We start from the raw sequence: 15878 nt of genomic DNA on the forward strand, positions 1-15878 counted from the left end.
AATACGAACATTTATAAAGAAAGGCGAAGCAGATGTAGCTTAAAGGACGGCAGCTCCAATGGTATAAAATATAACAAAGAATCAAACATAATTCAATTTTAGCTGTGATTCTCGAGGAACTGGACTCAAGTGAGGCTGTGTTCAGGCTCGTCCAGTGATGATATTGGTATGGCTTTAACTGTTGAACTTTGCATTACTGTGTGAATGGCCAATTTATCGTGGAGGTTCCGTGCGAGGAATATATGAGGTGGGTTTTTGATTCGCAGTTCGCAAGCTCAAATCGAAACAGCGGAGGGTTCTGTATTGCTTTTCTTTTCACTCTGGGCTCTGCTATCTTTCCGGTAGTGCTAAATGTAACTTGTATTCCTTTTTGCAGGGGGCACTGTTGACAAGGACCTTCGACACTATCTCAATTTACGGTTCCAAAAGGGTTCGGTTGACCACGAGCTTCAGCAGATTATCCGCGATAACCTGTATTTGCGGACCGTGCCATGTAAGTATCGTGCTTTTGCTGAGGTTCAGACAAGAAGCGAAGAGCCGAAATGGTTAAGAGTCGGTGAAAATTAGTTTGGTATTTTAAATAATATGCTATAAAAGTAAAATAAATTACGTCGATTTGAACCCTTGAAAATAACAGTGATATGTGCGAACCAGAGTCTACTATTCGTTATATTCAATATTTTTGATATTCAGCGTTTTATTCTTGATAAAACCTTCGTTTTAAAATATCGGTTGAAAGAAAAGCATTGGAGGGAAATCGTCACATTGGGGAAAAATAAAGGACAAGATCTTCCATTTTCTAGAATTCGTTTATTTTCCAACAGAAACAGTTAAGTCTCTGCTCTGCTTTTTAGATAGTCCCCTGCGAATATATTTCGATTTTTAAAGAACTCTTATACTTTATATGACAAAACATAGCAAATCAAGTAAGTTATAATGTGAAAACTTTTTATGTCAAATTGAAATGTATATTAAACTAAGATTAAGAGTGCTGCAATGACTTTGAACTTAATTCAAAATGGAATAAAAAACCATCAATTCCAAATAAATAATTATGGGATATGGAGATCATGGATTTTTGGCATCTTTTATGAGGTTGTATGCAGATATTGTTACAAGAGTAACACCAATTAAATCAATATTTGGATCATAACCTGACATGAGTTTTCAGGTTACTAAAGTATATATAAAATTGGTTATGATATAATAGAAATTGATGTAGTTGGTTGTATAGTTTCACTTGTATCATTGAGAAAATAAAAAGCAGTACTTTACCTATAATATCCAATGTTTGTAATTCATCTTACTGAAACTAATTGTGCATATTTCTTGAGAAATGGCTTTAATTCTGAATATTTGGACAAATTTTGGTATAAACTAATCTGGAATTAATTTACAAAAATATCAGTGATAGCATTGCTTACTTCATATTTAGTTGCACTAAAGCGTGGACTCTTACACAGTTTATGGGAGGTGCTGGAGGTGTAAAATAGATGGATGGTGTAGCATTAAGGAAGAAAGTGAGTCAATATATACTAGAAAAGAATAAATAGGTAGAGAAGTAAACCATGCAGTTATTTGATCCTCTGCTGCTGCTCATTAAGATTATTACTGATCTTCTGTCTCTTGTGTCATTTTCCAGCATTGTCCCTATGTGTCTTAATTCTCCTAGTGTCCAGAAGTCAGCCAATTAATCAATCTGTATATTGAATGAACACAGTAAGAGTCTGTCCATTTACCTTCAAGGCAGAATATTCCAGAGGTTCACCACCCTCAAGTAAAGAACGTTCACTTTGTTTCAGTCCCCTTATTCTCAATGCGTTTTCCTAGTCCCAGGCTCTTCAGCCAGGGCATATAGTTTCCTTACATCAAGCTTTATCAGGGCCCTTTTCGTACTTCATTGAGCTTGCATCCTTTTGTAGACAAGTGATCCAAAACTGCATACAGTACTGTACTTCAGGTGTGGTCTCCCCAGATCTCTGTATAATTAATACTTTCATGCCTCCAATAGCTTCTCACATCACGTACTTACACTCAGAAATGTATTTTTGTTGGTTAGGTTGCTGTGAGAAACTGGAATACACATTTTACAGTATTAAACTCAGATCAGTGCCAGATTTTAAGAAATGGCATCAATTTCTATGCATATTTTAAGTGCATTTACATGTATATTTTGAACACTGATATGATAATTACTTCATTCTGGAGTAATGAAAACATGAAGTAAAAATAAATAATGAAAAATTTCAATCAGAAGCAATTTCTGCCAAATTTTTAACTGATTAGTTTTCCTTGAGAATTTATTTACCATTGTACTTTGTGGGAAACTGTTTAATGTTGTATAATTTGTTCAGGATATGTAGGTGCGACTAGCAGGGCTAGTATTTTCAGTCCATTTAATTGCTGCTGAACTGAAGAGTCAATCACATTAGTAAAAAAGGGGTTACACATAAATCAGACCTGGTAATGCTGCAGATTTCCTACTTTGAACCACTCTATTGCCTGATAATTATTGTCTCAAATAATTATTCTTAGAAGTTTGACACAAATATAATAAGTGACATAAAGCAATGCGTTACAATCAAGTTATGTGTATTACTGGTTAGCTAAGCATCTGTTGTAGGAACATGTTAGTTCTTCAGAAAACTAACCAATAGAAAGACTTTGAGAAGCTATTTAATACGGTATGCCATTGTATGTTATTGTGGAAAATGAAAACCCATGGCAGAGAAGGTAACATATTGACTGACAGAGAGAGGTTTGGCTGGCTAACAGAGAACACAGATTGGCAAAATGTAATGTGGTGTGCTGAGATCTCAACTTTCTACAGTTTATATAAGTGACTTGGATAAAAACATAGAAGGTACTATAGATGGATTAATAAAATGGGCAAAGATCTGGTAAATTAAATATAATGTAGAAAAACTGACATTGTTTGCAAAAGGCTTGTATGTGGGTACAGTGCATAAAAGGGTAACAGAATTGCATCATTTATTACAGGGAAGCAATGCAAAACTAGGGAGGTTGTGTTTCAGTTATAAAGCACACTGGTAAGGTCAGCTCTGAAATCTATATACAGCATTTGCCTTATTTAAAGAAAGATGTTGATGCCTTGAAAACAGTTCAAGGAAGTTTTAATAGGCTAATATCTGGTCTTATGAGGAACAATTGGATTAGGCTTGTATCTGCTATAGTTTAGTAGAACGAAAGGGGGCTTGATTGAATAGTATTGAAAATGGATGTGGAGTGAATGTTTGATTTTCTGGGGAAATCAAGAAGCTGGGGTTACTGTTGAAGGGGTTTTCCATTTAAGAAATGAAGAAAAACATTTCACTTAAGATGATGGAAACAGAGTATTGGAGTATTTTTAAGAACAAGGTAAATAGGTATTTGGTAAACAAGAGTATGAAAGGTTACTGGGAGTGGATTGGAATGTGTTGACATCAAAGTCAGATCATTCATGATCTTACTATTTGGTGAAACAGTCTTGGGAGTGTACTAATGCTCCAAATTCATTTGTTTGTAAGTATTTCAATAAACTGGGGTGTTTTTTTAATATAAAGCCAAAACTACAGTATTTCTTTGCATTTTGGAAAAAGACCAGTTTCAAGATGGATTTTTTCCTCTTGGATAATTGCTTATTTTCAGAGCTGGCTTGCTCGAAACTTCAATTTCTTGGGGATCTTTGGTGTGAAATATGAATAGTGACATCAAGCAGGCTGTACAGACTTTATGTTGAGGAATTCTCATTGATTTCAAATTGGAAAGTTTAATAAAACACAGTATTAAGGCAAAGTGCAATAAACGGTGAATCTTACTCATGAAACTTAAATAGAAGCTGCAATATATTATTTTAGAAAGTAAAATAAATATTTATAAAATCCAGTTAATTTTTGATATTTGTACAAGAATAAAAGTCTTTCAAGTACAAGTTCAGCCAATCAGAAACTCACTTCCATCTTGTAGTACAAAGTTTAATATTTTCAGGAATTATTACAGGTCAAATGCAGGTAGTTCTGCTATAATGCATGTATCTGTAACACACATTGGATATAATGCAATCGATTAATTGGGGAACATTAATTTTATTGCATGGCTGAATTGGTTATAAAGCAATTTTGATCTATCTGCAGTAATCAGACAATCATGTAACATTGTCTCATTGTCTGTTAAGAACATAGGCTGCTAGTTTCACAGTGGGAGGCCATTAGAACATGACAAGAATCGATTCTATTGATACATGTGGAACAATGCTCTATTGAACAATGGCAACACACAGCCTTTAGCTCTTCTAACTTGTAGTAACAAAATGAGATTATAACTTTTGAAGATGCCTTTATTATTGAAATTGCTGTGGGGGAAAGAATCTGAGGCAGTCTAGCCCCTAACCTTTTTACCCCATTAACACAATTGTTTTTATAATGTGATTTTCTATAATGCAGGGTTTCTAAGGAATGACACAGTTGCATTATAGCAGAACTCCATGCCCTTCACAAACCACATAAAATGCTGGAGAGACTCAGCAGGCCAGGCAGCTTCTATGGAAAAGAGCAAACAATTGACATTTTGGGCCGCAACTCTTCATCAGGAATCCTACTGAATTCTTCTGGTGTTTCATCAGGAATCCTGAGGAAGGGTCTCAGCCTGAAACGTTGGCTATTTACTCTTTTTCATAGATGCTGCCTGGCCTGCTGAGTTCCTCTAGCATTGTGTATGTGTCACTTTGGATTTCCAGCATCTGCAGATTTTTCTCATGTTTGTGTTATGTCATGCACTTCAATTTTTCCAATTTTACTAATTATCATGAGGTAGATTGCATGACAACACATGGTATGGTTGAGCAAGGAATTATTGATAATTTTTGGATTTCACACTTAACTGTATAGATGCTTGTTCCAGATGTTACCAACAATTTCACAAAGTCCTTGAGGCAAATACTGACCTTATTATTGCAATTCAAATTCTTCACTATGAATTTATTTTAAAAGTGAAAATATTCTACCAGGTTTCATGAAGTGACGAAGAAGAATACCAAATAATGTTGATTTGAATGGTATTATGTAGTTCAAATTGTTCAGTATCAGGAAATATCTTATTGTCTCATGACTATAGGACCATAAGACAAAGGAGCAGAATTAGGCCAGATGGCCCATTGAATCTGCTCTGGCATTTCATCATGGCTGATTCATTTTCCTCTCAACTCCAATCTCCTTCCTTCTCCCTGTAACCATTCACACCATGACTAATCACAAACCTATCAACCCCCACCTTAAATAAACACAATGACCAGGCCTCCACAGCTGCCACAGATTCATCACCCTCGGCTAAAGAAATTTCTCCTCATCTCCATTTTAAATGGATGTCCGTCTATTCTTAGGTTGTGCCCTCTGGTCATAGGCTCCTCCACCATAGAAATATCCCCCTCCACATCCACTCTATCGAGGCCTTTCAGCAATTGAACGGCTTCATTGAGATGCCCCTCATTCTTCTAAATTCCAGCCCAGAGCCATCAATCGCTTCTCATAATATAAGCTTTACATTCCTGGAATTATTGAACCCTCTCCAACATCTGCACCTCTTTTCTTAAATAAGGGCCCAAAACTGCTCACAATACTCTCAAGTGGCGCCTCACCAGTGCCTTATAAAGCCTCAGCACTACATCCTTGTTTTAATGTTCTAATCTTCTTGAAATGAATGCTAACATCACATTTGCCTTCTTCACCACAGACTCAACCTGCAAAATAACTTTTAGGGAATTCTGCACAATGACACCCAAGTCCCTTTGCACCTTGGATGTTTGAATTTTCTCCCCGTTTAGAAAATAGTCAATGTTTTTATCCCTTCTGCTGAAATATTTGACCATACACTTTCCAGCACTTTATTCCATTTGCCTTTTCTTTGCCTATTTTCCTAATCTGTCCAAGTCCTTCTGCAGCCTCTCTGCTTCCTCAACACTACCTGCCCTCCACCTGTTTTTGTATCATCCACAGACTTGGACATTAAACCATCAATTCCATCATCCAGGTCATTGACATACAACGTAAAAAGAAGTGGTCCAACACCAACCCCTGGGGAATACCACTAGTCACTTGTAGCCAAGTAGAAAAGGCATTCTTTCTTCCCACTCTTTGCCTCTTGCCAACAGCCAATACTCTATCCATGCCAGTAATATCTTTCATGGACTCTGAAAGGTGTTCTGAAAATCCAAGTACAAAACATACAACGATTTTCTTTTGTCTATCTTGCCTGTTATTTCCTCAAAGAATTCTAACAGATTTGCTTTGCAGGATTTTCCCTGGAGGAACCATGCTGATTTTGCCCTATTTTGTCATGTGCCTCCAAGTACCCCAAAACCACATCCTTAACAGTTGACTCCTACATATTCTCAGCCACTATGGTCAGGCTAACTGGCCTATAATTTCCTTTCTTCTGCTTCCCTCCCTTCTTAAAGAGTAGTGTGACATTTGCAATTTTCTCTTCATCCGGACCATTCCAGAATCTAATGGCTCTTGAAAGATCATTACTAATGCCTTCACAATCTCTTCAGTTACCTCTTTGACAACTCTAAAGTGTAGTCCATCTGGTACAGGTGACTTGTCTATCTTCAGACTTTTCTGTTTCCCAAACACCTTCTCCCTAGTAATAGTAACTGCCCTCACAACTGCCTCCTGACGCTCTGGAACATCCAGCATTCTGCTAGTGTCTTTCACAGTGAAGACTGATGCAAGATATTTATTCAATTTGTCTGTCATTTCCTTGTCCCCCATTACTCTCTCCAGCATCATTTTTCAGCGGTCGAATATCTACTCTCACCTCTCTTTTACTCCTTATATATCTGGAAAAGAAATTTCTGGTATTCTCTTTTAATTTATATCTTTCTTAGCTGTGTAAATTTTTGAAGGTAGTATGCATTGCAAAGATAATGCAATTTATATTCTTGAGTGTGATTTGATAAATAATTTTTCTAACTTGCCTCATTTAAATAGTTCAATAAGAGTAGAAGCAATGCTCCATGGGCAATTGAAAGAAATTAATTAACTGCATTGTTAGAAGGTGTGAAGGTGCAATGTGGCAAGCCAGCTGTAATGAAGAAAATGGCTGAAGAGAGAATCTGTAACTCCAAATTTATCAAGACAATTTGATGTTATCTGAACTATCCTCTTAAAATAGAGATACTTATAAAATATCAAAATAATAATCACAATCACGTCCAAATTATGCATTTTTCACTTATTTTTATTTGAGTTCTAACTTCTTCATAGTCAAGATATACAATGTTATGGCCAAAAGCGCATACTGACGCTTTTACATGTTCTTTGTCACTTATTTCTGACTGAGCATGCACCTAACTGAATTAGTTGTACATCTAGTTTGGAAGCTGATCTACGTTTCCAAAATGCAACATGCTCTGCACACCTTTGTCTGAATAAAGTCCTGATGTTCAATTCATTGCTTTTAACTGCAAGTAGTAGGATAGCTGGGTTTAGAGTTTCTAACATTACTGTTCATGTGTATATTCAGTGGCCACTTTATTTGGTATATCCTGCAGCTAATAACATGGCCACTGAGTGTATGTTTGTGGTCTTCTGCTGCTGTAGGCCATTACTTCATGTTTTGCATTAAGTGATGCTCTTTTGCACAACACTGTTGCAATGCATGATTATTTGAGTTACTGTTGCGTTCCTGTCAGCTTGACCCAGTCTAGCCATTCTTCTCTGACCACAGTAATAAGGCATTTTCATCCACAGAACAGCTGCTCACTAGATGTGTTTTTTTTTACCACCAGTCTTGGTAAAGTCTAGAGTCTGTTATGCGTGAAAACCCTAGGAGATCAGCAGTTTCTGAGCTTCTCAAACCACCCTGTATGGTACCAACAATCAATCCACAGTCAAAGTCATTTAGGTCATATTTCTTCCCCATTCTGATGTTTAGCCTGAACAACATTTGAACCTCTTGACCATGACTGCATACTTTTATGCATTGAATTGCTGACATATGATTGGCTGATTACATATTTCCATTAATGTGCAGGTGTAAAGATGTGTCTGATAAAGTGGCCACTGAACGTATACGTCTTGTTTTCTCTTGACAAGAGTCGAGCCTGGTGGGAGACCAAATACAAGCATTCCCCTTGGATTATTTACCCAGACAAATCTTCATATTGTAACATTCATTGTTCAGGATTACCAAAGAGTATGCAGACAGATTTCTCATCGGGCAGATAAGATGGATAAAGCTGCACAAACAATTGTGGTTGATGCATTGAATATCAGAATCATATATCAACTATGTGCAGTGTACAACTTGAAAATTAGAATATGCAAATAGATAAATGAAGGATGCCTTTTGCCTACTTCAGGTTTGTCAGGAAGCCATCTACAATGTTTCTAGCCGAATTGCAGATATTCTTAGCCAGTTATTTAACATGTTACAAAGAACTCTACTCCTATCTCCTGAAAAGTTCTCTGCACCCCCTCTGATGACTTCTTGCAGGCTGCAATATCTGCAGATGAACATTCCAATTTCATTCGCTCTGAGCCAGCTGAGGATGAAGTGAGCATTGTTGCAAAATTAAAATTAATGCAGCACCCAGATATGTGATATCGCAGAGGAAATGTTGAAATTCTGAGACATAACAACTAGGTTTTTTTTAGTAAATACAGAGTACAGGTTTAAAACAAACAGATTGGAATGGGAACTTATTACCCTCATATAAAGGAAAAAGTCACAGATGCAAGAAATTTTTTGGCATTAAATTACTCTTCTGCTGAGGAAAATATTCACATAATTCTGCTGGCTGAAGTTGAAAACAAACTTTTCAAAAATTACTGCAGAGAACAAAACAGTTTTACATCCAGATATTCGGCCATCAGCTGCATTACATTGATTCCTGGTCTTGCTAACAAGTTGAGAGTTTTTGCAATCCTTTTAGCACAAGAAGATAAGAAACAAGTAGAAACAGATTCATGAAGCTTTTCAAGGCTGCGCCATCATTCATTAAGATCATGACTGATCTACCTGTGTACATACATCTATTGATGCTTCTGGACACATCTTCAGTGATGTTCCTGGAATCATTGGGTGTTTCGGGTCTTTCAACATCATACAACCTCCTCCAGGTGACCCATTCGGGGCTGATCAGACCCCAGCTTGTGTCCAGATGGCCAGCTACTTATGACTTCATGGCTCCCTTCTTTTGAGCCACAGCCATCCTGAGGCCCTCTCTGCCGCATCAGTGGTACTGCGGATGGCTCTCCTCTTCCTCTCTCCCTCGATGCCCAAAATGCTGAAGGCTCTAACTAAAGAACGGGCTATGAATCCCCTACAACCAACCTCCACTGGGAGACACCTCGCTCTCCATCCAGCCTGCTGACAGTTGCTAACCAGTCCTGCCTACTTGGAGAGCTTCCTTTCAAAGGCCTCCTCCAAGCTATCTTCCCATGGGACTGTCAGCTCCAGCAGCACCACTTGCTTAGTAGACTCAGACACTAGGACAATGTCTGGTCGCAGGGTGGTGGCTGCGATATGGTTGGGGAACTTCAGCTGCCCTTCGAAGTCATATTATCCAACACTATCCCCACATCTCTTGATTTTCTTAATGCCCAGCAATCTATTGATCTGTGTTTTAAGTGATGACAGACCTTCCACATACCTGCAGGAAAGCGAGTTCAAAAACTTTGCCATCCCCAAGTGCCATGTTGCTGAGGCTTTGGTGAGAGGAGGCTGAGCAGATAAGAATGGGCAAGTCTCCGTACGGTTTTCTTAGAATTATTTTCCCTATTAGAGAAACTGGAATGCGAGTCAGGGCAGTGGTATGCCCCTCCTGCAGGATGTGGGTAATCAGGGAGATTGTCATTTTCCTTGATTACTTCACCAGTCGGAAGTGGGACCAACTACAGCTATGATAATGTGAAGGAACTGGAGCTGGAGTTGGATGCTGAGAGTATCACAAACGATTTAGAAGGTAGGTCACAGCTAAGCTGCAGGGTGCAGTTAGTTGGATGACCATCAGGAGATGTACAAGCAAGAGACAGACAGTACAGGATCCCCTAGGGGCCATTTCTCTGAGCAACAGTATACCCCTTTGGATACAGCTGGGGAGGTGAGAGGCAGATGGAAAACTGATCTCTGTAGGAACAGCAGCAACAGCCAGGTTGGTGTCATTGAGACCAGTTCTGAAGCTCAGCAGGTAAGGAGAAATCAGGCAGGCTGGTAGTGTTAGGAGATTCGATAGTTAGACGGACCGACAAAGGATTCTGTGACCAGAAAAGAGATTCCAGGAAGGTGTCTCGTCTCCCAGGTGGTGCCAGGGTCAGAGACATAAGACCACAAGACATAGGAGCAGATTGAGGCCATTTGGCTCATCGAGTCTGTTTTGCCATTTAATCATGGCTGATCCTTTTTTTTTCTCCTCCCAACCCCATTTCCTGGCCTTCTCCCTGTAACCTTTGATACCATGTCCAATCAAGAACCTATCAAATTCTGCCTTAAATACACCCAGTGACCTGGCCTCCACAGCTGCACGTGGCAACAAACTCACCACCCTCTGGCTAAAGAAATTTCTCCGCATTTCTGTTTTGAATGCACGCACTTCTATCCTGAGGCTGTGTCCTCTTGTCCAAGACTCTCCTACCATAGGAAGCATCCTTTCCACATCTACTCTGTCTAGTCCTTTCAACATCTGAAAGGTTCAATGAAATCCCCCTCATCCTTCTGCATTCCAGTGAGTACAGACCCAGAGCCATCAAACGTTCCTTGTATGATAACCCTTTCATTCCCAGAATCATCCTTGTGAACCTCCTCTGGACCCTCTCTTCTAAGATGAGGAGCCCAAAACTGTTCACAATACCTAAGGTGAGGCCTCACCAGTGCCTTATAAAGCCTCAGCATCACATCATCGCTCTTGTATTCTAGACCTCTTGAAATGAATGAACATTGCATTTGCCTCCCTCACCACCGACTCAGCCTGCAAGTTAACCTTTAGGATGTTCTGCACAAGGACTCCCAAGTCCCTTTGCATCTCAGATTTTTGGATTTTCTCACATTTATTTTGCCTGCCAAAGTGCATAACCGTGCATTTTCCAACATTATATTTCTTGCCCATTCTCCTAATCTGTCTAAGTCCTTCTGCATCCTATCTGTTTCCTCAACACTACCTAACCCTACATCAAACTTGGTGTCATCTGCAAACTTGGCAACAAAACCATCTATTCCATCATCTAAATCATTTATATGCAACATAAAAAGAAGTGGTCCCAACGCCGACCCCTGCGGAGCACCACTAATCACTGGAAGCCAACCAGACAAGGATCCTTTTATTCCCACTCGCTGCCTTCTTCCAATCAGCCAATGCTGTAACCACCTTAGTAACTTTTCTGTAATACCAAGGGCTCTTAACTTGGTAAGCAGCCTCATGTGTGGCACCTTGTCAAAGGCCTTCTGAAAGTCCAAATATACAACATCTGCTGCATCCCCTTTATCTATCCTACTTGTAATATTCTCAAAGAATTCCAACAGGTTCATCAGGCAGGATTTTCCGTAATGGAAACCATGCTGACTTTGCCCTATCTTGTCCTGTGTCACCAGGTGCTCCATCACCTCACCTTTAATAATTGACTCTAACATTTTCCCAACCACTGAGCTCAGGCTAACTGGTCTATAAGTTCCTTTCTGCTGCCTTCTTCCTTTCCTAAAGAGTGGAGTGACATTTGCAATTTTCCAGTCCTCTGGCACCATACCAGGGTCCAGTGATTTTTGAAAGATCATTTCTAATGCTGCCACAATCTCTAATGCTACCTCTTTCAGAACAATAGGATGCAGTTCATCTGGTCCGGGTGACATATTTTTAGGTCTTTCAGCTTTTTGAGCACCTTCTCCTTTGTAGTAGTAACTGCACCCATTTCTCTTCCTTCACACACTACAACATCTGGCACACTGCTAGTGTCTTCCATAGAGAAGACTGATGCAAAATATTTAGTTCATCTGCCGTCTCCTTGTCCCTTGTTATTATTTCTCCTCCGTCATTTTCTAGTGGTCCTATATACACTCTCATCTCTCTTTTATTTTTTACATACTTGAAAAAGCTTTTACTATCCACTTTGATATTATTTGCTAGCTTGCTTTCATATTTCATCTTTTCCCTTCTAATGATTCTTTTAGTTGCTCTCTGTAGGTTTTTAAAAACTTCCCAATCCTCTATCTCCCCACTAATTTTTGTTTTGTTGTATGCCTTCTCTTTTGTTTTTACATTAGCTTTGACTTCCCTTGTCAGCCATGGTTGTACTATTTTGCCATTTGAGTACTTATTCACTTTTGGAATACACGTGTCCTGCACCATCCTCATTTTTCCCAGAAATGCATACCGTCGCTGTTCTGCTGACATCCCTGCCAGCAGCTCCTTCCAATTTACTTTGGCCAACTCCCCTCTCATACCACTGAAATACTGCTATGTCAGACTTTACTTTCTCCCTATCAAATTTCAAGTTGAACTCAATCATATTGTGATCATTGGTTCCTAAGGGTTCTTCTACCTTAAGCTCCTTAATTGCCCCCCGTTCATTACATAACACCCGATCCAGTATAGCTGATCCCCTAGTAGACTCAACAACAAACTGCTCTAAAATGCCATCTCTTAGGCATTCAGCAAACTCACTCTCTTGAGATCCATTACTAACCTGATTTTCCCAATCGACCTGCATGTTAAAATCTCCCATGACTCTCATAACATTGCCCTTTTGACACACCTTTTCTATTTCCTGTTGTAGTCTGTGGTCCACCTTCCAGCCAAATTTGGGAGGCCTGTATATAGCTGCCAGCAAGGTCCTTTTAACCTTGCAATTTCTTAACTCAATCAACAAGGATTCAACATCTTCTGATCCTATGTCACATCTTTCTAATGATTTGATCCCATTCTTTACCAGCAGAGTCACGCCTCCCCCTCTGCCTACTTCCTATCCCTCCAATACAGTGTATAACCTTGCACATTCATCCTTCAGCCACCATTTAGTGATGGCCACAACGCCATATCTTGCAATCTATAATAGTGAACATCATACCTTGCAATCTGTAATAGCGACATCTTAGGGCAGCTGCAGCACATTCTCAATGCAGAGGGTGAATAGTCAGAGGTCATGGTGCATGTTGATTAAAAAGGGGGAAGAAGTCCTTTGCAGTCAATTTTAAGGTGTTATGGGAGAATCTAAAAAGCAAGGTCTCAAGTATATTATTTTCTGGAGTAGTCTCAGTGTCATGTGCTAACGTGAGTAGAAATAGATAGCTCAAACGAATGCGTTGTTGAAGAGCTGGTGCAGGGTGCAGGCATTCAAGTTCTTAGATCATTGGAATCTTTTCTGGAATAGGCGTGAATTTTGTAAGACAGACAGGTTGGGCCTAAACTGGAGAGGACCAATATTCTGGCTGGGAGATTTGCTCCAAAACCTGGACACTCTGTACCTCCCTCCACAACTGAACCTTTGTCTTCCTCACCAAAGTCAATGTAGATTGAAAGTAACATCTCCTCCTTGCTGTCAGTAAGCGGTGGTGCACCCCAAAGATGTGTGCTTAGACTACTGCTCTAATCTTTCTAAACCCATGACTGTGTAGCTTAGCGCAGCTCAAGCACCAACTATAGATTTAGTGATGGTTATTATGAGCAGAATTTTAGATGGTAATGAGGAGAAATATAGGAGTAAGATCAACTGGTTCAGTGGTGTCAAAAAAAAAACTGCCTTGCACTCAACATCAGTAAAATTTATTCTGGACTTTAAGAAGGGACATTGAGGAATCACACACCACTCTTCATTGAGTGATCAGCAGTGCAAAGGGTGAGCAGTTTCTAGTTCCTGGGTGTCAACATCTCTGAAGATCTATCCCAAGCCTAACATATTGATGGAATTATAAAGAAGACAAGACAGCAGCTGTATTACATTTGGAGTTTAAGGAGACTTGGTATGTCACCTAAGACTCTTGCAAATTTCTACAGATGTACAATGGAGAGCATTCTAACTGGTTTCATCACTGTCTGGTATGGAAGAGCCATTTCACAGGATTGGAAAAAGCTGTAGAAAGTTATAAACTCAGCTAGCTCCATTATGAGCACTAGCCTTCCCAGCATCAAGGACATCTTGAAAAGGTGATTACTCAAAAAGGCACCATTTGTCATTAAGAACCCCCATCTCCCAGTACATGCCCTCTTCTCATTGCTACCATCAGGGAGAAGATACAAGAGCCTGAAACCATATACTCAATGCTTCAGGTACAGGTTCTTTCCCATCACCATCAGATTTTTGAATGGCCAGTGAACACAGAATAACAGAGGTGATCATGGTCTCATGACCATGATGGCAAACAATATTGAAGGAAAGGTCTTGGCCCAAAACATCAACTGTTTACTCTTTTCCATAGATGCTGCCTGGCCTGCTGAGTTCCTACAGCATTTTGTGTGTGTTGCTTTGATTTTCAGCATCTGCAGATTTCCTCTTGTTTGTAACTTTAACCTAATCTGCCATGCAGAAAATTGACAGAATCTGACTGGCCCAATTTTTTTTTTCATAAAAAGTGATAGAAAATAAAAATTACACTTTGTATGAAAGTTCTGATCACATCACTTTCTGCTCAATGGGTTAGATTTAAATTATCATAATGGGATTAGTGAATTATTGGAATAAAACTTGTGGGTGATTTTGTTCACATATGCCTGTTTACCTTGTTCTTCTCGGTATAATTGCCAAACTTGGAATATGTACACTGAACGTACGGATGTGCAGTGAATTTTTGCTGTACTACTTCTATGGCAAGTCCATTCTAGTAAAAAAAAACCAAGCAAATTTGCACACATCCTTGCCAAGGCCTTATACACTTGTAATAAGATTTATTTGCTACTAAATTAAGTACAGTATCCTTTTAATACAGTTGACATACTATTTGGGGTCCTAATTAATTCTTGCACCAATATCTTGGCCAAGAAACACACTTCGGACCCTTTGACACCACCTAATCTCTCACCACATAACAATTACCCAGTTCTTCTTTTTTTCTACATTAAACTGGATCACCTTACATTTTTCCACAATGCATTCCATTTCACATATTCTTGTCAGCTTGTTTATATCCTCTCAAGCCCCTTTACATCCTCCACTGTTCTCACATTCACACTTATTTTCTAGTATATACCTCATACTGGGAAATATGGCCATGTCATTAATGCATATCATGAATAACTGAGACCCCAATCAGACATCCCCGTAGTACCCCACTGTCAGTATTGGATATCAAATCATGTGAGAGTCCCAAACCGCTGGTTATTGTGCTCTAAAGCAATCAACCACAATCTCTCAAGTGACATGACCCTAGCTACAGCATAGAAGTCCTTAAAAGATGCTATAATAATGTAATTCTACACTGATTGGTATGTCACCACTGAGTACAATGTTTCAAGTTAGTATTCATTCTGTATATCCATGTTGATTGTGGTCTTCCACAAAGTTGGCTCCAGTCCCTTATTAGGCCACTGATAAACAATAACAATGCTCTGATAACGATGTATTGAACATCTGCTGAAGTGATGTAAGAGTAAGTGAAGCTGGATGTATTGCTCAACAAGAAATATGTGATTGATAATATGCCCGCTGAAGCAGGTATAAAGTACTCTACATGCATTCGATTTCCTATGCAAGGACCACATTATGGGACCTCATGTGAGCATTTGAACTGCATGACTTTGCTGCCAGTGTGTACCAGATGTAACAATTGAGCTGTTTCATGCAATTGTCTGCTTATGAAATTTGACTTTAAATTCCTGCCTGGCAGCAAACATTTGAGATTTCATGGAAAGCAGAATAATTTTGCCATTTCAGCAATATTGACTTTTATTTGCATGT

The 15878-nt window shown here is 39.1% G+C and overlaps 1 protein-coding gene across 12 annotated transcripts in view; it reads left to right on the top strand.

Annotated features, from left to right (window-relative positions):
- magi2a (membrane associated guanylate kinase, WW and PDZ domain containing 2a) overlaps positions 1–15878 on the top strand; it is a 600063-nt gene that overhangs the window by 144027 nt on the left and 440158 nt on the right. For 11 of the 12 annotated variants that reach the window (XR_010021125.1, XM_063072811.1, XM_063072812.1 and 8 more), the window contains exon 2: positions 377–493. Coding sequence is in view for 9 of the 12 variants with exons in the window: in XM_063072811.1 (XP_062928881.1) it covers positions 377–493 (117 nt within the window). In the remaining 3 variants the exon portion in view is untranslated. Of the gene's footprint in view, positions 1–9; positions 248–376; positions 494–15878 lie in introns of those variants that run through there. The other variant, XM_063072816.1, reaches the window with a different exon arrangement.

This window comes from Mobula hypostoma, chromosome 20 (assembly GCF_963921235.1).
Source record: "Mobula hypostoma chromosome 20, sMobHyp1.1, whole genome shotgun sequence".
In the NCBI taxonomy this organism is placed as follows: domain Eukaryota; kingdom Metazoa; phylum Chordata; class Chondrichthyes; order Myliobatiformes; family Myliobatidae; genus Mobula; species Mobula hypostoma.